The sequence below is a fragment of the Erythrolamprus reginae genome, chromosome 4 (genome assembly GCF_031021105.1).
Source record: "Erythrolamprus reginae isolate rEryReg1 chromosome 4, rEryReg1.hap1, whole genome shotgun sequence".
NCBI lineage: Eukaryota > Metazoa > Chordata > Lepidosauria > Squamata > Dipsadidae > Erythrolamprus > Erythrolamprus reginae.
The window spans coordinates 41,525,542-41,549,914 of NC_091953.1; the positions used below are offsets into that span (position 1 = coordinate 41,525,542).

At 38.0% G+C, this 24,373-nt stretch overlaps 1 protein-coding gene across 1 annotated transcript in view; it reads left to right on the forward strand.

Annotated features, from left to right (window-relative positions):
• The first annotated feature begins 3,204 nt into the window (after positions 1-3,204).
• Positions 3,205-24,373, forward strand: part of CD96 (CD96 molecule) — a 42,669-nt gene continuing 21,500 nt past the window's right edge. The window contains exons 1-5 of the mRNA XM_070751728.1: positions 3,205-3,253; positions 9,282-9,689; positions 17,169-17,281; positions 19,594-19,819; positions 22,429-22,475. Coding sequence (XP_070607829.1) covers positions 3,205-3,253; positions 9,282-9,689; positions 17,169-17,281; positions 19,594-19,819; positions 22,429-22,475 — 843 coding nt within the window. The remainder of the gene's footprint in view (positions 3,254-9,281; positions 9,690-17,168; positions 17,282-19,593; positions 19,820-22,428; positions 22,476-24,373) is intronic.

Below are 24,373 nucleotides of genomic sequence, written 5' to 3' on the forward strand. Positions count from 1 at the left end.
TCTTTTGGTATAGCAAAGAGCACTTGTCTCCAAACAAACTGGTAATTTGTACAAGTCCCTTATCAGTTCTGTGATACTTAGCTTGCAGCTGTGAGGCAATTCAAAGTCCTTTTTTCACAAAGTGAAACACACTTTGCCCTGGTTTAGTTTCAAAGCGGGGACAAATCAGCACACAAAAGGTCAAAGTCAGTAAAGCAGTCACGAAACACAACGATCAGATAATCCTCCACAATGGCCAAACCCACAGGCTGCTATTTATAGCAGCCTCACTAATTACCACAGCCCCACCCAACCACAGGTGGCCTCATTTTCTTTGATAATACCCTCTCAGTTGTTGTTGCCTATGCATCGCTCTCCTCATGCATGGCTGTATCATTAACTCTTGTTCTGACTCCAAGGAGAAGCTAGATAATTGATCTCCTTCTGAGCTGTCTGCCACACTCTCCTCCTCCCTGTCACTCATGTCTTCTTGGTCAGAGGAGCCTTCATCATCAGATTCCACCGGGGGCAAAACAGGCCTGCAGCATGTGGATGTCTCCCCCACATCCACAGTCCTTGGGACCGGAGCTGGGACAGAGATAGCCACAACACCTTATTATATCCTTTTTCCAGTGGCCCTCAACATGGGCACCAGGGACTAATTTCATGGAGAGACATTTTTCTATGGGCCAGAGCAAATGTGGTTTCACATGCTGCCTGTATCCCATGGATAGGGGCTTCATTTATTTGCACAGACAAGTTTCTGGTTTGCCATAGCCCAGTGCCATTTCACAGATGAGGGGTTGGGGACTCCTACTTTATTCTATTACATGGAAACAAATAAAGAAACTCTTGTTTCACTGGTAATCAATTCAGCATTATAAGAAAGTGACAATAAAAAGATATTTTGGAACTTTAGATTTGCATAGATTTTGCAAGATCTTAAAAAAACACAATGGCACACACAAAATCTGCATTCTCTTTTACATGATAGATAGCACTATACTTGCAAAGAAGCCTTGGACAAAAAGATAAGCACTAGCACTGAGGTTGTTACCGAGTTTGAGTGATGAAACATTTTCAAAACAAAAAAAATCAAACAAAACCACGCAACCAAGCTCAGAGAACACCAAGAACAACTCAAAAAGATAATACTGGCAATCTAAAACGTATTTTGCAAAATTCCCCTTTACCGATTTCTTTTATCTCACATGTAAGTAATTACTTATTCTCTGTGTCGTAGCTTAAGCAAGATAAATTATTTTTCTCTTATCTTTACTGACTTGTAAATTCCCCGTGGTATGACAAGTGTCAGCATATATGGTCCACTCAAAGTCAACGCGGAAGAATAATGGTTTTCAGCATGCCTCTCTGAGGCTAGGAACTTATGACCTCTGGACTACTGAGGCTGATAGATCAAACCACTTGTGCTCATGGCATATATCATGTTGTGTGCGTGCTGTCATGTCCAATTGTGATGAATAGTTATAGGATCAATAGAACTGTGATGAAGTTATTTTTCTAGTGAGTCATGTAGATACTGCTGACTTCTTGCTCTCCTCCAGATAAGAGAGCAAGGGTGAGGGGAGGAGATCTGAAGAAAGCAATACAGAAAACAGACAATTGTGTTACACAATTAATCCCCTATAATATAACAGCTAATGGTTTAAAATAGGCCAGCTGCAGGTCAGCAATTCCCTATTCCTTTGTAATAAGATTGTTTGAAGCACTTCACACAATGCTATCTCAACAGTCTTTCAACAATCTCATAAAAACAAGAGTTCTTCCAGATTTGGTCTCAACTATTCTCTTCCATATGTATTGTATATTGGACAAAGAATAAATAAATAAATAAAAAATAAACTATGCAATCCAGGTTTACCAGTGACCAGATATTTTGTTGGTTTTGTTTTTGTTCAGATATTACATTACTTCTGTTCAGTGGTGGGCTACTAGCCAGAATGCTAAATTGTGCTCGCCGCCGTGGCTGGTAAGTGCTAGCGGGGCCAGCGTGATTTTGCTTCTGCAACTATGGAGGTAGCACACAGAACCACAGGTGTGCCCGTGTTTCAGCAAGGGTTTTTTGCTTCCACACATGCTGAAATATGGGTGCACCTGTGAATCCGTGCATGATTTTGCTACCTCCACAGGTCCAGAAGCAAAATTGTGCTGGCCCTGCAAGCACTTACCACCCGTGATGGTGAGTGCAATTTAGCCAGGGACCCAGGGGAAGAGCCTTCTCTGTAGTGGCCCCGGCCCTCTGGAACCAACTCCCCCCAGAAATTAGAATTGCCCCACCCTCCTTGCCTTTCGTAAGCTACTTAAAACCCACCTCTGCCATCAGGCATGGGGGAATTGAGATACTCTTTCCCCCTAGGCCTTTACAATTTTATGCATGGTATGTCTGTATGTATGTTTTGTTTTTATATTAATGGGTTTTTAATTGTTTTTAGTATTGGATTATTATTGTACACTGTCTTATTGTTGCTGTTAGCCGCCCCGAGTCTCCGGAGAGGGGCGGCATACAAATCCAATAAATTAAATAAATTAAATAAAAATTCCGGCTAGTAGCCCACCACTGCTTCTGTTCCACAGAAGTAGATCAGTGTAAAGAGTAAAGAATCCCTAATAATCATGTTTGTACACTATTGATAACTAAACTTCTAAGAAAGTAGATTTCATTATAGTTTCCTGATAAAGTTTTTCTTGATTTAAGTACTGCTATGAATAGTCAAATTTATCTACCCAAAGTTGTCTAGTTTAGTTGTCACTGTAGAGCCAGGTATCAAATGCTGAATTTCTAGCACAAAAATGAAGAGTGGGGGAAGGAGCACCAATAACGACCAAACACTTATTGTTATCACACATATTATATCAGTCTACATATTTTTCTATGAGCTTTAACTTCTACTTTAATTGTTCCTGATTGCTATGGAATGTTTTACTGAGAACAGAATTCTTAAACTCTGTAAATGTCAATAATATTTGGGTTAATATAGCATGAGGTTTTGTTTTTTTAATTTTTTAAAGGCAAAATAGATTTACATTTTTAAAACATCCTCACTGGGTGGTTTCATTTCCTGTAACCATGTTTCTTATAAACCCTGCAAAAAAGAAAGTACTGTATAAAAAGCCGTTCTTCACTGTTGAAGAAATGAAACCATCCATTGCGGAATACTGAGACAAACAGTTATTAACAGTATTTATGCTTTATACCACCAGAAGATGGGATTTCAGATATCTTATTTACTCATCCTAGCATGTATCCTCAGTGGTAAGTTCTTTCCATAAAATGATGATATCTGGGTTTATAAATTTGTATTTTTCAGTTCCTTGTTACAACACAAGGTACCGTGGTTTACATGGTTATTGTTTTTGTTTAAATACAAAAGTATATTTTCTGACTCAAAGTTGCTGGATCTTTGTTCTTATAAGGTGTTTGTTCTTCTAAGAACCAAAGTAGTTTAGTTCCATTGTGAGTTTTCTAAAAAGAGATGAATTAAAAGTTTGTTGGTATTATATGGGATTAAACTATAAATGTTCTTAATTAAAGAATGAAATCATTATCAGCTCGTTAGTGGATAACTGAGTAAGCTAAGCAAACTTAGACTCAGAGAATACCTTGAAGAGATAATCAGGAAATCCTGTCTGTATATATATATATCCCTCTCCACTTCCTCCAGGAAATAAAGAAACAAAGGAAACAAAGGCAAAACTGTTTTTGTTTTCCACTGTTCCTAAAAGGCAGTAAGGGGCATATATAAGAGCATTAGCATGCCTACCATCCCTGTCCAATTATTCCCTCTTATCAGCACCCATATTATGTATCTAAGCAATGTTATATCTATGTATATTACAAATACAGTGGTACCACTACTTAAGAACTTAATTCATTCAGTGACCAGATTCTTAAGTAGAAAAGTTTGTAAGTAGAAGCAATTTTTCCCATAGGAATCAATGTAAAAGCAAATAATGCTTGCAAACCCATTAGGAAAGAAACAAAAGCTTGGAATTTGGGTGAAAGGAGAAGGAGGAAGAAGAGGAGGAGGACAGTCGTTGTCGAAGGAAGAAGGTGAGGTGAGGGGAATCAAAACATTCAAAACTTTAAGGCTTAAAAAAAAGAGGGACTCTGAGGTGGCGAAGAGGAGCACGCGCCTCCCATACACCTGGTGCGAGGCTGCCTCCCATAAATTGCCAGAGAGAGAAACCCAGGTGGGTGAGAGGGAGAGTGCCAGCGAAACGCTCCTCTAGCAGCTCAGAAAAGCCCGAGATGGCCAGGATTAAAGGGGGAATGGCAGGAAACTGGCCGGGCCTAAGTGCCGCTCTCAAATTTCCTTGGAAATTTTTCCAGGCTCGGGTTCTTAAGTAGAAAATGGTTGTTCGAAGTCTTCGGAGAGGGGCGGCATGCAAGTCTAATAAATAATTATTATTATTATTATTATTATTATTATTATTATTATGCAAAAAAATATTGAACACCCGGTTCTAATCTAGAAAAGTTCTTAAGTAGAGGCGTTCTTAAGTATAGGTACCACTGTACATACTTGACAAAATAAGTAAGTAAATAAATAAATAAAAATAAATATTTCTGAACTAAAAAGAAGCTACATGGAGAAGTTCAGGAAGTCATCAGGAATCAAACTTGATCTTGGAGAGTATTTACTTAATAACTCAGTTACTACTTGAATTATTTGTTATTTTTGGTGCTTTTGCCCTAAATATTAATGAATATGTCTTTCAAATAAAAATATGAACTGCCTATCTGTGTTAACTGCATTATTGTAGTGAAGCTTACATGATGTCTCCTTCCCACAACGCAGTTTAATTTAGCACGATGTGACCTAAATCAATGCAAAAAAAAGGTTTTTGCTGCTAACAGTCTGATTTTATCCCCTGCTCATGCATCGAATTAAAAAAAGGAGGTAGTGTAACCAGATGATTCTCTATATAGGATATTAGCCTAAATACAGACCAAACAGTCAGCCAGCCTTAACAACACTGGTCTGATAGAACATTCCTAACTTGAAAGAAAAAGCACAAACAATGGTGACATATTTTAAAAATTAAAGAGCTGTTAATAAAAGTTACCTATTAAAATATTTATTCTTATTGCACTTTAATCCTCCATATGAACCAAAGATACTTGCAAGGAAGAATTACCTGTGCCAAACTTTATCAAACGTATAGCAGCTTCCTGAAACTAAGATACCCAACAAGATACATCATTATTTGAGTTTACAGGTCTCTTTTTATTGCTCTTTTTATATCTTTTTGTTGTACACTTGCTTATTTAAATTTTTAGTCAAAGTCTGGTTCCATCATGTTAGAACTGGGAATAAAGCAAAATTTAATATCAAGAGTACAAAGCCAGTTTGGTTTAATTAAAAGAGACCAGACTAGAAGGGAGAAGGTTGTGAGTTCTAGTCCTGATTTAGGCTGTAGGCAGGCCGGGTCCCATCAACTAAACAATGTCGTTTGACGGGACCCAGGAGAAGAGCCTTCTCTGTGGCGGCCCCGACCCTCTGGAACCAGCTTCCCACAGATATCAGAGTTGCCCCCACCCTCCTTGCCTTTTGCAAACTCCTTAAAACCCACTTCTGTCGTCAGGCATGGGGGAATTGAAATTTTCCCTTCCCCCTAGGCTTATAGAATTTATACATGGTATGCTTGTATGTATGATTGGTTCTCTAAATTGGGGTTATTTTTAATATTAGATTTGTTTACATTGTCTTTTTTGTTGTTGTTAGCCGCCCCGAGTTTTCGGAGAGGGGCGGCATACAAATCTAATAAATACAAATAAATACAAATACTTTCAGCCACTGATTCTTTCTCAGGATTATTGTTGCGTAGAAAATAAGAGGAAGAAGGAGTATTACATAACTACATTGAGCTATTTATACAAATAACAAAGGTGGTGTTTTAAAAAATCAGGGGGGGGGGTGTTCTTATTATTCCAGGGCTGTGTGCAATTTTTTTGTGATTGTGATTCCAGAGGACATACCATCAAAGTTAAAGTCTAATGTGATATTAGTCTTTAGGAGGAGGATTTTAATGAATTGATATTAATTTTTAATTTTCATTTAGTTTTTGTCAGGATTCCACCAAGGGTGGGTTCCATTTTTTTTTACTGCCAGTTCTGTGGGCGTGGCTTATTTTGTGGGCATTGTTTAATGGTCATGTGACTGAGTAAGTATGGCCAACTTGATGTCACTCACGCCCACACCCTCAGTCACATGCCTCCCACCTAACCATGCCCACAGAACCCATGAAAATTTATGTTTTTCCCGCTGGGAGGCTGGCAAAGAAAGCTTGTTTTCCCTGACACAGTGGTTGCACCAGCAGAAGCGGATGCCATTCAACAGTTTGGTCTCCCGCTGTATTCAAGCCGAACTCCAGTGGGGCTTGAATCTACATTGCAGAAAAACTCCACTCTTGGGGTGCGTGCACTGCAGGCTTTCTCTGTAGACATCCTTCATCTCCTTCTACAATTTTCAGTGACAGGTTTCTTGGTCTGCCAGTGCCCTTCACTTCTTCCCATACTCAGGTGAAGAAAAACACCTCAGGGCGCTATGATTCATGTACCCCAACTGGAAGGTTTCCCCCCAAGATATCTCAGATGGTGATATTTTGCCCAGCTGGAAAGTTGATTCCGAAACATGGAGGGGCTTTTTTTTCCTCCCCAGTAAGCGAAAAGCTGGCCAGCTGGCAGGATCGTGGGGCTGTGAGCCTGGGATTCAGGGGTCAGAAGTTTTGTTCTTCAGAGCAACTCTTGCAGAGTAAAGAAAAAATTCTCGCAAGTGCAAGAAGTTGTTAATTGCCTCACAATTGTGAGAGCAAAACCTCTGCCCCACAAATCCCAGGCCCACAGCAAGCTGATCTGTACCCGTGGTTCTAGTTGCTCATGGGTCTAGCTATGCCTCCTGTGGTCTTGCCTGCAATTCTATTTTCCTGTTCCTCGGGTTGGGCAGCCTAGCTATGGCCATCTCGGCTCTGTCTGGCTTGGGCTGTTCCTGTGTCAGGGCCAGAAAGGGCTTGTGAACTGGACCCTGCTGGCCTGCCAGCTTTTTTTCTCCTCCCCGCTCACTGGGGAGGAGAAAAAATTAATATTCTCCATGTTTCAGAAGCAACTTCAGAAGCTGGGCAAAACATCATCCTCTGAGAGCGCTGTTGCTTGGGGAGCAGCGGAGCCTCCTGGTTGAGGAACATGGATCGGGGTGCCCTGAGATGTTTTCCCCCCACCTGCACATGGGAAGAGGTGAAGGGGCATTGGCAGACCAAGAAAGATTTCCTCAACAATTGTAGGAAGGTTGTGGGGGATGTCTCCAGAGGAAGCCTGGCGTATGAGTACCCCAGGAGCAGAATTTATTTATTTATTTATTTATTTATTTATTTTTAATTTATTTATTTATTTATTAGATTTGTATGCCGCCCCTTTCCGTAGACTCGGGGCAGCTCACAACACAATAAAAACAGTTTATAACAAATCTAATAATTTACAATATAAAATATTTAAAAACCCATTATTAAACAGACATACACACAAGCATACCATACATAAATTGTATAGGCCCTGGGGAGATATTTCAGTTCCCCCATGCCTGACGACAAAGGTGGGTTTTAAGGAGTTTGCGAAAGGCGAGGGTAGGGGCAGTTCTAATCTCTGGGGGGAGCTGGTTCCAGAGAATCGGGGCCGCCACAGAGAAGGCTCTTCCAACTGACATTGTTTAGTTGACAGGACCTGGAGAAGGCCAACTCTGTCGGACCTAATCGGTCGCTGGGATTCGTGCGGCAGAAGGCGGTCTCGGAGATATTCTGGTCCGATGCCATGAAGGGCTTTAAATGTGATAACCAACACTTTGAATTGTGACCGGAAATTGATCGGCAACCAATGCAGACTGCGGAGTGTTGGTGTAACACGGGCATACCTAGGGAAGCCCATGACTGCTCTCACAGCTGCATTCTGCACAATCTGAAGTTTCCGAACACTTTTCAAAGGTAGCCCCATGTAGAGAGCATTACATCTTCCTGTAATGCAGATTCAAGCCCCGCCAGAGCTCTGCTTCAACATGGCAGGAGACCAAACTGTTGACGTGAACACCTCATCCATTGCTGCAGCGCTGGGATTTGGGGTGGGCAGAGGTTTTGCTCCTCAGAGCCTCAGAGCAACTCCCAGTCCTTGCACAAGTAAAGAAAAACTTCTCGCATGTGCAAGAAGTTGTTAATTGCCTCATACTCACGAGACGTTTTTCTGTACTGTTTGAGGTTTTACCTGCACACAATGTCTGAGAGATGCTCACAGTGGGGTGCAATTTGGGAATAACAGGTGGGGCAGGGGGTGGGGTGGGCCATGAGATGTGCATCTTTCCAGAGACCGTCAGTTCTGGGTCTTGCAGCTTTTTCAGGATTTTCTTTTAAAAAATGCCTCTCCAGATGAGTTTGAAAACTTCTGAGGTTGCTTAGGGAGCAGTTAGGAAAGTGTTCTCCCACTCCCTGCCGAAAACTGCAAAAAAACAAACAAAAAACACTGCATATGCAGTGTTGGAAACTTGGCTTTTGTTCATTCACCAAAAAGAAAAAGCACCCACTCTGGTTTGATGATGTCCTTGGGCCGTCACCAGTGGGTCACTACCTGTACAGGCAAACTGGTCCGAATGGGGAGGAAGGAGTTAGACTAGAACACCTCCAAGATCCCTTCTGTTGTTGCTGTTGCTGTTGCTGTTATTATTATTTATATTTATTATTATGTCAGTACAACACAGCAAACGAGATCACTATGCTGGATTTTGTATTTCATCACCAGTCGGGCGCTTCCCAAGCACCTAGGACTGCGTGATGTAGCGGCGAATTATGTTTGCCGATCCCAGTAAAGTGGCCTTTTGCAATTGACAGATGGAGATTTTGTCAATTCCAACAATTATTATTATTATTATTATTATTATTATTATTATTATTATTATTATTTTATTATTTTATTATTAGCAATACAATCTTCCATAGCATGGAGTAGCTAAGGCTCCGGATTAGCACTAGGATAACTCATGTCTCTCTTTTACATTATAATTGGATGATTTGGGGCCATTGTCATTTACTGTTATTTTCTCTGTACAGAGCCAAAATGTTTCATATACATTCATAAATAATATAAATATATGATATTTATTTATGACTGTTTTAAATTATAAATCATATATATAAGGATATAGAGCATTTTTTTTCAATGAGAACACCAAGCGGGAAGGCTAAATTAATGCAATGACTATTATATCTGACTGCAATAACATTCCCACTATATTGACTTTTAGGATATTCTGCGGTTATAATTACAAATGAAAAAACTGTCTCTGCTTTGGCTGGTAGCAGTGTGACTCTGAAATGCAGCATCTTGCAAGAAAAGGGAACCTTTATAACACAGATTCAGTGGTCTAAATCTTCTGATGGTCCATCAAGAATAATAGCTGTATATAACCCTCTCTATGGTACAAAATATTCTGAAGCGGCCTACAACAATTCAGCAAGTTTTGAAAAAGATTTCCGTGATTGTTCGACCAACTTCAGCAGTATTTCCGAAGAGATTAACCTAGAATGCAACCACTGGATTCTACAACTAAGGAATGTCACACCTGAGTTCTCTGGCTCCTATGAATGTATCTTTACCACATTTCCAATTGGAACAAGTAGCTCAAAAATACGCCTTTTTGTTAAGAAAAGAGGTAAGTACAGTAATAGATTTTTAAACAAAAATGAGGAAAAAATATACCAAAAAATTAATGTAGAGTAACTCTAAATTGAGTGGGAGAATCTGCACGTGACCCTCAAAGTTGTCGTTATACAAGTCAAATTATCAATTTATTATTAGCAAACTTTTTATATTGTTATTGCTGCTGATCTTCATTTTCCTTAAAATTCACTTGAGGTTATACAACATGACTTTCTTTTTTTTTCTTTTTTTAAATATTTTTTATTGATTTTTAACCATTTAACATCACACAACATAAAACAGTGTATACAACATGACTTTCAAGTTCTACTCTTTTTATTTTTATGGTCCTATTAATTGCATGTGTGTTTGTGTTACAACTATTTTTTTGTAAATGATATAAACCAGTGAGGGCAAAATTGTGGCATGAATGGCACAGTGGCACATGAAACCATATCTGAGGAAAGGCAAGACATTGCCCTATACAAACTCTGGCACACTGGCCAGTTGATTTTCGCTCTTCTTTTCAGCTCCCCATGAAAAAAATGGGCCAACAGACCAAACAGAAATTTACTTGTATGCTCACCCTCAGCTTCCTTTTCACTGTCAGGGGTCTTCAGGAACGTCTTCGGCTTTGGACATTTGCAGCCAGGCCTCTCACATCTGAGCCCATTTCTTCTGCAGCCAGGAACACTTTCCTGAAAGCCTGTGTAGCCGATAACAGAGCTCTGGATTGATCCAGAGCTCTGTTATCAGCTGCAGAGGCCTTTCCTAAAAGCCTTTTCTAAAGGTCTCTGCAGCCAATAACAGAGCTCCAAATCAATCCGGAGCTCTATTATCAGCTACACATGCTTAATATGAGCCAGGGTGGCGCAGCAGGTATAGTGCTGTACTGCAGGCCACTGAAGCTGACTTGTAGATCTGAAGGTCAGCGGTTCAAATCTCATCACCGGCTCAAGGTTGACTCAGCCTTCCATCCTTCCGAGGTGGGTAAAATGAGGACCCGGATTGTGGGGGAAATAGCCTTGCTCTGTTAAAAAGTGCTATTGCTAACATGTTGTAAGCCGCCCTAAGTCTAAGGAGAAGGGCGGCATAAAAATCGAATAAATAAATAAGTAAGTAAGTAAGTAAGTAAGTAAGTAAGTAAGTAAGTAAGTAAGTATAGGGGAGCGGGGGGGTTGTGCACATGTTCAGGGCATTGCATTATGGGTGTGGAAACACGTGTGCACGCTATTGCACACTATTGCACGCTATCGTGTGCGCACACACCCTTTTGGCACTTGAGCTGAAAAAAGTTTGCCATCACTGTTATAAACTGATAAGGATTACAAATGATTCTTATGCAGAAACTGTAAAGAAATACTACAAATGCGTGGGGGGGGAGGCATTAAGACAAAACTGGGACCAGAGGTCTAGTATTAAATGGCATAGTGGTTAGAAAGCAGTACTGCAAGCTAATTCTGCTGACTGCCGGTTGCCAGCAGTTCGGCAGTTGGATTTTTACTGGCTCAAGGTTGACATAGTCTTCCATCCTTCCAAGGTCAGTAAAATGAGGATCAAGATTGTTGGGGTCAATAAGCTGACTCTGTAAATTGCTTATAGAGGGCTGTAAAGCAGTGTGGGATGGTATACAAGTCTAAGTGTTATTGCTACTAAGCAAAAGAGTTCCTACAGTCTGGCAATATCAGGTAGTAGTGGGAATGTTGTAAAACTTAAGATCAGAATTTAGCATCATTATAACCAAGAATTCAATTAGATAATTATCTAAAATGGCTATTACAAATATACCCAGGAAATCAATTCTAGTACCCACCTTCATGTCATCAACAAAAAGATCCTTCTGTTATATATCACTTATAAACACACTGAACTGAACAGGACCTAGTACTGAGTCTTGTGGGATACTACTTGAGACTTTTTCTGTTCAGACAGTGACCCATTAGCAATCACACACTGGGATTTACCCTTAAGCCAACTGCTAGTGCTTATCCATTGGTAGATCCACCCAGTAATTAAGCCCTAGCCCTGTGATGGCGAACCTTTTTTCCCTCGGAGGCCAAAAAAGCATGTCCGTGCATTATCGCACATGCACGAGTGCCCACATTCATAATTCAATACCTGGGGAGGGCGAAAACAGCTTCCCCTACCCCCTGGAGGCCCTCTGTAGGCCAGAAATGGCCTGTTTCCCAACTTCTGATGGGCCCAGTAGGTTCATGTTTCATCCTCCCCAGGCTCCAAATGCTTCCCTGGAGTCAGGAAGGGTAAAAACGCCTTCCCCCATCCCCCTGGAGGCTCTCTGGAAGCCAAAAATACCCTTCCAGAGTCTCTGTGAGTGCCAAAAAATCAGCTGGTCAGCACACACATGCATGTTGGAGCTGAGCTAGGGCAACAACAACTTGACTGTAAAAAATATGACTTCAGTAACCGAGTTGTCGAAGCATGGAACTCATTACCGGACTCCATAGTGTCATCCCCAAACCCCCAACACTTTACCCTTAGATTATCTACGGTTGACCTATCCAGATTCCTAAGAGGTCAGTAAGGGGCGAGTACAAGTGCACTAGAGTGCCTTCTGTCCCCTGTCCTATTGCTCTCCTATATCTCCTATACCTTTCTTCTATTCCTATATCTCTTCTTCTATTCTTTCATTGATATGTTCTATTACTATATCTTCTTTTCTATTCTTTCATAGATATATTTTACTATGAGTATCTCCTCTATAACCTTCATCATGTATTTTACTGTGTGTGTGTGTGTGTGTGTGTGTGTAGATAGATAGATAGATAGATAGATAGATAGATAGATAGATAGATAGATAGATAGATAGATAGATGATAGATATATCTCACATGTGGGGTTTTTTTTTGCTGAATTTGAAAATTAAGGGAGACTAGGATAGATCTATTTCGGCCTTATTTTGGCCTCATCAGCTAGCCATACCCACTGGGACTTGAACCTGCAACCTTTGCCTTGTAAGGCAGAGAATTATCCTCTAGGCTACAGTATCCAATCCCTTCAGCTCTGCACCAAGGAAGGGTTACATATTTTTGTGTCGAATCACCCTGGTGTATTGAAGGAACATCACAGCTCCTTATTTGCCTCTCGGCCCAACCCACAGCCATTTCCAAGGCAGTTAATTTTATTGATATATATACCCACTAAAACTCTCATTGTGTATTGGACTAAATAAGTAAGTAAGTAAGTAAGTAAGTAAGTAAGTAAGTAAGTAAGTAAGTAAGTAAGTAAATAGCTCACATGCCAGCAGATATGGCTCCGCGTGCCATCTGTGGCACCCGTGCCATAGGTTCGCCATCACTGCCCTAGCCTGTACAGCATTTTTATGAACTGGTTATGTGGAACCATATCAAAAGTGTTAGACTGTGCGAATGATGACAGGAAACAGAATTCAGAATAGCTCTTTACTCAGCAACTGCTGAAGACAACCAGCAACATGTAGTTTGACAGTTTGTCCTTGTCAGACACAACAACCAATAGCGTTGAGTATTCTCCTGCTCAAATGCTGGACCTGTGTGAAATCTGTATAACTGTCAGTACATAACAAAAAGCTTTGCTAAAATCAAGATAGTCCACAGCCATAGTTCCCTCTAAGCTGAGCAGTGAGCAATGGCTCACTTAAAAATCATAATCAACTCAGAGTTTTCCAAACCTGCCCAGAAGCCGAGAGGGAAAGAGTGAGAGGGAAGGAGAGAGAGAGGAAGAGAGGAAGAGAGAGAAACAGATAGAAAAAAGAGAGGAAGTAAAAGAGAAAGAAAAAGAATGGGAGTAAGGAAGAGAGAAAGAAAATCAAAATCTAGTTTGAAACTAGCTCAACTATTTAAGTGGCATTTTGATATTGATAGAGTTGCCCTATTATGAGCTCACTGTTATAGACACACAGTATAGTATTTTATTTTGAAATTCTCTGAGGCAAAACAGGGTGGGTTTTTTATTTATTTGTTTGTTTGTTTATTTGTTTATTTATTTATTTATTTATTATTTCTGTGCCGCCCAGTCCCAAAGGGACTGCCGCTCAGACACTATACTTTTCCGCCCACCCCCCCAAAAAATTAGAGGGAACACTGTCCACAGCACCACTTCCATCCAAAACACTTGGGACACAAAAAGTAAATCAGATTAGTTCTCAAATTTAATTGTGGTACCATAAATCATCACCCAGACAGATCTATACACCAAATGGAAAAAACACGAGTCTATCTCAGAGCTAATGTCTTTTTTAAAAAATTAAATATGGTATTAGTAGAGCTGAGATTAATCTGAATACTGAGGCAGATTTTTCCAGAGGTTAGGTACTACAACAGAGGAGGCATGTTCCCTAGTTAAAGCTGCTTATGAAATGAGACATAAATCTGCCAAGCTTATGTATTCAGGGTAACCATAGAAGAATGCATGGACTAGTCCACAGTTGCTTTCCATACAACATTATTCTTTTGTGATAGGTCCTTTATTTGATATTGTTGAGGGTTTTCTAGTCTTGGTTGTTCAGTTTTTCCACTGTGTTTGTGAGCTGGTAGGTATTCTTACCATTTTTCTTTTGCTTTTTGGATGCACTATGTTTTCTCAAAGTTAATTGTGTGCATAATTTATTACAAGTTTGGAGATAATTTGGTTAGTTTGTAATGTTTTTAAAATCTTTCTTTAATCTTTTTTTCTACCCTGATGGTTCTATTCCCATTTGATCAGGGGTTTACTGTATTTTATTGCTGGTCATCAATTGTTTTGAGTGATGTTATAGTATTCAAAGAATTTTAGTAGTTGGCATTCTCTGTGTTGTAATTTAGTCCTTGCTGGAGTATATTCTGTTCCGAAGAAGTTAAGTAAATGGCTGGAGATATTTGCCTTCCATTCTAGTTCAATTTTATCTTTTTCCTATTCAGACTAGCTTCAACAATTTGGTTTACAGTTTTATTTTTCTTTATTTCAATTTGTTTTTGTATAGCAATTTTGATGGTAATTGTTAATGCCTTAATGAGTTTATAGTTGTTTATTTTAATTTCTGCTTTAAGTTATTGATAGGATGCTGTTATTTATGCAGTGTAAGATGACCATCTGCTCTCAACTGATGTTTCAGTATTTAATTTGTTTATTCCATTTCCTTTCATGCTGCCTGGTTTATGAGAAGTCTGTTTCTTATGCTAGTAGGCAGGACTATGCTATGATAGGCATTCATTTAGGAAAAAAAGATAAAGGCAATTTTGTTTGTAATATGTATACTTTATGCTGTGATTGCCAGAAACAGCTTGATCGATCGATGCCTATGGAGATTTTCAGTCATCCAAGTCACGGTTGTCCCAAATATGTTTTTTCAAAAGGCAACTATAGTTTCAGTCAGAGTTGAAGAAACTTCTTGGATGAGAAACAAAACATCTTCAAAGAAAAACAAGAAAGTCCACCTTGCAGAGGCTGTTGGTCTTGTCACTATGTTTATCTCTTAGTTTTCTGATACACTGTGACTATCAACACTGCTATTATTACAAGTGAAACAGTCTGATAAATATTGTTCACAAATTTCTTATTCCTGTCTACTGTATAACATCATTACATTTTATTTCTCTGTGGCCCTTATTGGTAAAAATATTTTTTTAAAGTAATTATAAAATTCAGATTCATTTAGATTCAACTTTTTAACCAGAATGGAACATGTTTATAATTGAGTTGAAAGAAGTAGAATACTAAGCAGTAATAAAATATAACATTGTACCAAAGGATAATGTAGGAAGGCTTGTGATTTATGATCACAATTGAGCAGAACATTTCCTTTGCTAAGCAAGTTAAGTAAGTTTTAGCCCATTTTACACTTTTTCTTTCCACAGTTATTAAGTAAATCAGGGCAGTTGTTTAATTAGTAACATGACAGTGAATCTTGCTTCCCCTTTGACTTTGCTGATCAGAAGGTCACAAAAGGTGATCACTTGGCCCTAGGATACTGCAACCATCATAAATACATGCCAGTTGCCCATCTGGCTTAATATCAAGCATCCAATTTTTGATCAAGTGATCACAGAGTTGCTGCAATAGTCATAAGCTTGAAAAATGATCATAACTCCCTATTTTCAGTGCCGTTATAAGTTCAAACAGAGGTCTGAAGAGGTCTTCAAACAGAAGAGGTCTTCAAACAGAAGAGGTATTCAACCTTGGCAACTTTAACACCTGTTGACTTCCTGGCTAGAACAATTCTGGGAGTTGAAGTCCATAAGTCTTGAAGTTGCCAAGTTTGGGGACTCCTGCCCTAAAGGAATGATTGTAAGTCAAGGATGCCCATATGGCTTAATATCAATCCCCAGATCTTTAGAGAGTGATAACTAGTTAAAAGTAAAGGGAAAAAGCATTACCATAAACAAATAAAAACAAAACAAGGAAAGACGACAACAAGATTTACACGCCATTATTAAAATGCAAGGTTTTCTTAAATATTGAGTCATTTAACTTTAATGTAAGCCAGTGGTCTTCATTCTTTTCCATTTGTCTGCCTAGAATGTTTACTAATTAGATGAGGTTTCTTTATACGTTTCTAATCTTATTTTGCTTCCAAACCAGTTTAACACAAAAGCTGAAACAAGCTTAAGTAGCTTTTAGATATTACTGTTAGGCATAGAAATTCTCTGATTTTTAAAAATTTAATGAAAGAGAATTAGCTTTGAAATTCCTTTCAAAGAGAACATTAATTTCATAAGATTCTCATGCAGGAAATACTACATTTGCTGTATCTTTATTACAGTATGTAATAAGAATGTTTTCCCTTTTAGATGTATGCAGTCACCTGGACTTTCTATTCAGTCCTAGGGGAGACATTATAAGTAACGTTACTGTCAACAAAAAGGGGAAATCCTACTCAAGAAACTTTCTTTCCACTTAATTTCTTTAACTGCCAATTTGGTGGGGGGGGGATGAAATATTGTGTGTACTAACAACACAAAGCATAAAATTGGAAGCAAATATTTCTGATAATTTTGAAAGTACTGTATATTAGAGGAAAGAAAGGGATTTTTGATATTGCCCAAGTTCATTCCTATAACACTAATTAGACTAAACTAGAGTTACTATGAGTATAATGCCTAAATAGCATTTTAGATTTTTAATGCTATTTAATAAACTCTGCATAAACTCCTAAACTCCTAAAGAAGACGCTGCTTTCACTATATGCATAAATCTATTTTAGAGCCTAAAATATGTTTGCAATCCCAAAATAAATTATGTTTATCTCCTTATGGCAGTAGCAGATGAAAGAGTTACAAAATTAAAGTTGTTGTGTTCTAAGCAAAACATTTTAAATCTTGAAATATCAAGAAATCACTGACCTCTCTCTTTGTAGTTTTCTTTGAACTGTTTTCCATTCTCTTCCTATTTTAGAGAGCTATTCTTTTATATTCACAATACAGATGAATCTACTAAACAATAGGACTTGCAGAATTTTACATGCACTGTACATTGATATTGTTTACATAATATTCTTTTTTTTCCTGCTTGATAAAAGATTACAAGAATTCTGTGTTACAAGCTTTATTCAACCAGAGCTTAGAAATTCCATGCATGAACAATATGCCTCAGTTTATAAACCTGATAAATGCTTCTGTAACGTGGTTATTGGTAAGTAATGTTTTCTCAATAAAATAAGGGTATTAGTAGACACCAATATCAAAGCAGCTTTACCAATCCTGTCAGAATATATCTTATTTGTTATTTTGCTTTCTAAAATAGCTGGAAAATTGTTATTAAAACTAAATTTACTCTGAAGGCTGTGACTTTGGAAAGCTGTAATATTAAAGAGCTCATATTCCTCATGGATTACTCATGTTTACAAGTTATCTGATATGAATCAAAGCATCTCATATTCTAATAACAGTAATTTTAAACTGCAGTTATTTTTCTTAGCAACAGTTTACTGAAAATATTTCATATAAATTATCTAGCATGCATATTAGCGCTATATGTATATGGCTGTTCCTAATAGATTTTTATTTTGAGACATCCAAATTTATATAAGCTTCTTCAATGAATCTCCATGGAATTTAAGGGGTTTTTTTTAAACCTTCCCAGTTATTTAAAAGGGCCCAAAAAATCCAGCTCCATTTTTTATTAGCATTTAATCATATCACTGCCATGAACTAGTCCAAAGAGAGGAAGGGGATGTCAACAATTCCAAAAACAAACAAACGATGTATCTGGGCAATAAGGTCCCACCCTTTGTTTTAATGTGTCAAATATGAATCATATTTACATAAAAATGGATGGAGCTTTGGTTACTCTGGTCTGGTTATACCTGCTAATTTGACACATAATATTTGTCCATCTGCCTCAGATGTCCCTGTGCATGGAGCTGGCAATTCTATAATTCTGCCTTTTTTGGGTCTAGAAAATTTTATTCTTGCATTGCAGTTCTGCAAATTTCCACTTCATCCCAATACAGTTTTAATATTTACGTACAATTACTGAATCAAATCATTTTGTCATTAGGTTTGATTTGTCCTTTGAACTTTAAGAACTTTAGCAGTGCAAAATATGTCAGGGAACTTTCAAACTGGAGCCAGGTATTAATATTAGTCATTACTTCAGCCACTACAGCTTCTGAAGCTTGAGATTTTGGAAATTGTCAGACCATCACTGACTATTGTATGTTTATGTGGGTTTGTGGGCATGAACAGAGAGACTCACACTCAAACACAGGTTCTCAAGAGAAAAAAATTCTACATTTGCTTGCAGACTATTCAGTACTATTGTCAGAGAAGCTTGCTATTTTATTCTATTTCTAAGTAAACATTATTTATAATTTCTACAGAGAAGGATATATTTTTTTCATTCTGCAGTCCCAGATCTATTTTCTATCAGAATTAGGTATCAATTCTGTGAAATTTATAACAGAAAGGGACTGTTCTTGAGACAGATTGTGAAATATACAGTAGATGATGGACTGTCTGGCGGCTCTCTTTAAAAGGGCTGGCTGTTAGACAGTCTAGCCCAGTGATGGTGAACCTTTTTTGGATGTTCACATGCCCACACCACTTCTCTCCCCCATACATGTGTACAGGCTGCCCCTGTGCATGCACACAATCCACACATCCCCACGCATGCGTACAGGCCTCGCTGAACACTGGGACTTGAAAAAACAGGCAAATGGGCAAACTGGAAGTTTAAAAAAAACAGACTTCCAGTTTGCCCATTGTGCTGTATTTTTGTTTTCCAGGGGGTTCAGGGAGGCTTCCTGAAGCCCTGGAGTGCAAAAAACCACCCATAGGACAAACCGGAAGTTTCGAAAATGCACTTCCAGGTTTTTGCACTCCGGAGGGTTCAGGGAAGCTTCCTGAAGCCCTGGCATGCAAAAAACAAGCCAAAGGACTAATCGGAAGTTTCGAAAATGCACTTCCAGGTTTTTGCACTCCAGAGGGTTCAGGGAAGCTCCTGAAGCCCCAAAGTGCAAAAAACAGCACAACGGGCAAACTGGAAGTATATTTTCCAAACTACCACTTTGTTCATTGGGCGGGTTTTTTGCACCCTGAAGCATCTGGAAGGTGAAACCATCTTTCCCAAGGCTGAAAAACAGCTGGCTAGAACGCACATAGGTCAACCCCTCACATGCCCTTTGATATGGCTCCACATGCCACCTGTGGCACGTGTGCCATGGATTCAACATCACAGGTCTAGGCAATCAGCAGTCAGTATTTTCCTTCCAGAATGGAGGACCTGATTGAAGCCTATGTGCTTCAATCTGAGAAGGTAGCAGAGAGGGAGATAGGTTACCTAATAGCTAGTAGCTCTTATAGGAAGGAAGGATCAGTGATTCACCGCTCCCAGTTGTACAATTGCTATTATATCAGCATCTTCGGTTACATTAAAAAGAAAGAAATTATGATAATTCATGCTTTTTCTTGGCAAGGCATCATTGATGTATCTCCCATTTCTAGCAGAAAGAAAATGGAAATGAAGAGATCCTAATCAAGAAACCGTCCTACTACCTTCAAGGCTACGCAGTCTCTTCCACTGTATACAAGGACAGAATCCAAATGAGTTCAAAAAATGCATTATTGATTTCTCCAGTGACAGTTATTGATGATGGCAAGAAGTTTGTCTGTTCAATTGCCACTCTCTCCGGGAGAATTCAGGAAAGTGCCACTCAAGTGAAAATATTTGGTGAGGAGGAACTACCGTAATGGACTAAAAACTTAACCAACACTTTTTTCCCAAATGTTACTTGACAAAATCGACTTGATTCCCTTAAATGCTTGTTTGCTTATTTATTTATTTATTTATTTATTTATTTATTTATTTATTTATTTATTTACTTACTTACTTACTTACTTACTTACTTACTTACTTACTTACTTACTTACTTACTTACTTACTTGCCTGTTTGTTTGTTTGATTTTTTATGCCACCCTTCTCCTTAGACTCAGGGCAGCTTACAACATGTTAGCAATAGCACATCTTTAACAGAGCTAGGCTATTGCCCCCACAATCCAGGTCCTCATTTTACCCATCTCGGAAGGATGGAAGGCTGAGTCAACCTTGAGCCGGTGATGAGATTTAAACAGCTGACTTGCAGATCTACAGTCAGCTTTGGTGGCCTGCAGTACTGTACTCTACCTGCTGTGCCACCTCGGCTCTTTCCTAAGGGTACTAATTGCTAGTAACTAATCCAGGACTTCAATAGGTTAGATTACAATTAGATTATTATGTCCATTTCTGGGCAAAAACTGAAATGAATTCAAAAGAAAACTCCCAACATATTAACAGATTTGGAAAGCAAGTCTTATGAGGAACAGTTGAAAAGGGATTAGGTCAATATTAATTTGTAATAAAACAAAATAAATAACGAACAGTGCTCTAAGTTTAATTAACAAGCTATCATGAGCAAGAGGAGGCATATTATTTGCATGCTATAAATATATTTTAACATTACTGTCCATTTCTGATTTTATTCTCACAGTGACTAAGAACTTTATGTTGATATTTATTGGTTTTATTTTTATTTTCTCTTAGCCATCATTTGAATACTACAATGTTGTCTCCTCTGATACATATCTTGAAGAATTTGATATTGACAACAGTATATCTTGATTAATTTACCCAGTAAATACAAATGCAATAGGTTTTCTTAAGAGAGAAGTAATTTATTCATAGACAGAGAAGGATAAGAAGTGTTTTGATTATATCTTAATGATTTTTCAATCAACTTCCAGAATGAATTCAATTAGCTTATGCAAGTTGAAAATAGAGGTTAATCATATAGATCACTACTAACAAATGGAGCTAAGCCTGTAGCCCAATCTAGCTTAGCTGTGTTTTTATGAACAATGATTGCATAGGTTTAGCTAAACAAAGAGAAAATATAAGGTAAGAATAATTAAAAGACCTTAGGCAAATGGAGTGTTATGTGTCAGTATTGGGTTCTGAATTACTTTGCTACGGGTTCATTCTGCATGAGCAGAAGTATCCAATGATGGTGGGTGAAGCTTCCCACCACCGCTGCTGCTACTGGTTCTAAGAACCAGTCCAAACCAGGAGCAACCCACTGCTGGTTTGGTGTACTTGGGAATTTAGAGAAAGAGGGAATATGAAATTGAAGGGAAAAAGGTACCTTGTTGGTATTTTTCATTTTGAAAGAAAAATCATAGCTCTATAAAGAGGAAGGAGAATTTAACTATGGAAATATTTGATCCTTCCATCATGGCTTTAGCAATATTACGAATTTCATCTTTGGGTAGTTCTTTCTTGAGAATCATTTAGATATATAATTTGGAACATGTTTACTAACCTAAAGCATGTACCAAATATATTGAGTGGTTCTTCTTCCAAGGGGAGCAATAATTGGGCTTTCACTTTACAAAAAAAATGAGAAGCAACATCAAGAAGCGTCCATTAGTGGGCAGCCATTAATTCAGCAATAACTTTCTAGTCCATTGCAGATGTCACCATATAGTCAACTCTGATAGATACTACCAATTCACTAAACTTCCATAACAACTTTTAGTGATATCTCCCCTTGCCTATGTAGTTTTATGTATGGTATGTTTGTGTGTATGCTTTTTAAATAGTGGGGTTTTAGACTTTTAATATTAGATTTGTTATTTGAGACTTTTAATATTAGATTTGTTACTGTATATTGTTTTATTACTGCTCTGATCCGCCCTAAGTCTGCGGAGAGGGGCGGCATACAAATCTAATAAATAATATATTTTTTTTAAATCTTTTCTTTTCTTTACTATATTCTTATTTTTATTTCACTTGTATTTTTTCTTTTCTGCAGAATCATTTTTTCTTTCTTTTTTTAGTTTGCATTGTAATGTTTAGTTTTTAATATTGTAATTATAAGGCTTAACAAAATCATTATAAAATTCTGATATAAATAGGCAGATGCACCCAGATACATGAGATAAATATACACACACACACATAGTATATATGTATATAGATTTACATTAAAAAGTACAAATGGATGCTAGGCATTCAAGACAATAATACAATAAGTAGTGGAAACCACAGGGTAGACTGATCAGATATATTTTTGAAATTTGCTAAAATAATGTAAATTAATCAAAAACAGGCTATGAAAGAAATTCTGATATTGTATACTCTTTAGTTATAGATTTCATCTATATTGTATTATTTGGAACACAAATTGATGTTTTCAATTATAAAATAAACTAAAGTTTTTTGTACAGAAAGTCATTGTGCTGAATAATTTGTATAATAAATAATCCTGTATAATTTGTTCTTTTTCCCCCCCTTTGGTGCTGCAGCAAAACCGGAAATATCTATTGTGTTCCATACAGATTCCAAAGGGAAGGTGGGTTAATTTATGTAAATGTTTGTGCAATTTTATATTATGCTTTGAAAGGAGCGGAAATTGGTTTTAAAAGTTTTAAACCACTTTGCAAGTAAATTGATAATTTGAACATTTTGCATAATAATTTTTATATGTTTTTCTGAAACTTACCCTCTAATTTGTCAACAGTTTCTTCCCCTGGGGGAAAAAAGTTTCTGCTTTCCTTTCTTGATCTTAGGATGTTCTAGAACAGGGGTCACCAACCTTTTGGATCTCAGGGACCACTAAATTCGTATAAATCCCTCAGACCACTAATATCATTTGCCTAATGACCAGCAGGTTGGCATGGCTAGGTGATCATGTGACTCGGTGGGTGTGGCCAACTCAATGTCATTCAAGTCGAGGGGCGCTTTGATGCCTCTATTCGCCCCTACCCTCCCAGCCACTCTTCGCCTGCCGGGCTCCTTAGGGCCCCAACAGGAAACAGTTATTGGGGCAAAGCAGCCACCATGAGAAAGGGTTGGCAAAACATCTGGCTCAGTTGAAATTGGATCTGACCAAGAAGGAGCCTCAGTAAAAGCATCTCACTGAGGACTACAAGCATAGGCTTTCCAAGCAGAGGGAAGATCTGCGGGAGTGCAAGGACAGGTACCAGAGCCTGGAGGCTCATTGGGCTGAGATGGTCAGCAAGTTACAGTCCATGGTGCAGTTTCACTGGAACGAGGCCCTCTGGCTCTTCACCACCAGCAGCACTTCCTCCAGACTTCACTCAAAGCTCCATACCAGAAGGCTGAAGTAGGCCCCAAGTCGGAATTTCTGCCCTTCTCTGACCCTCACAAAAAGACCTAGATGGGGAAGACTCTATGCAGCAGCAAATGTTCATTGAACATATCCAGCCCAGGGACTGTAGTTTGAGGACCTGTGATTTAGTGCAATATAAAAATTGAATATATAAAAGTTGGTGATCTCTGTTCTAGAAAACTCAAGAATTTGTACTTGTCTGAGAAAAGAAAATAAGAAGAAATAGAAGTCCTTCATCTGGTAGTGCCCTAAAAAGAGAAAAGAAAAGTGAAAGAGAGGAATCATATAAGATGATCTTTGAATGTTTTTCTTCCTGTGTAAAATTTAATTTAATTGCCACCTATATATTTAAGAAATAACTTCTATTTGAATAATAGCCAGAAAATATAAAGTCTCAATTGTTTTCCACCTTATTGGAAAATTATTTGGGTTTTTTTGCTGGCTTGTTTGTTTCCTGAAACAGACTTATAATGCTATTGGGAATCAGAATAATAGTATAATATTCTTGGCAGTTGTATCCTATTTCTGATAGAATTGGGCTGATAAGAACCCTTTCTAATTTACCTCTAAATTCTTCTTTGCAGAATTCTGAGCTAAGCAACTATAAAATAATTCTCCAGAGTTAGTTGGAGACTAATAGTATTTTAAATGCTGCTTTAGTATCCAATGAAAGTTTGTTATTTTTCTCTCTCTCTTCCCTTACCATTGTCTTCATGAAGAGCATCAGTATCTATAAAGATAAATGTAATTGTTTATATAATCAACGGTGATTGAAATGTGGTTTTAAATTATGTAAACAAAAGTATTTTGTGCTCCAATAACTATGTTTTGTGCCTCAAAATACTGCACAGATTTAGTGTGTCTGTTACAGTGGCAATTTCCTTTCAGATATATTTCATCTTTACCTAAGCAGTAAAACCTTATTTGATAAAGAAGGAGACACTTGTGATTTTAAGCTCTGTCAGCAGGAGCAAAACCACATGGTAGACAGAACCACAGTTATGTTTTAAATTTCCTTCCTGTTATGTACTATTTAAATATGGTATTTATGTGGGTTGGTTATATATTCAATGCTGCATGGTATAGTCAAGAGGATTGTGGAACAAGTGTTCAGATTT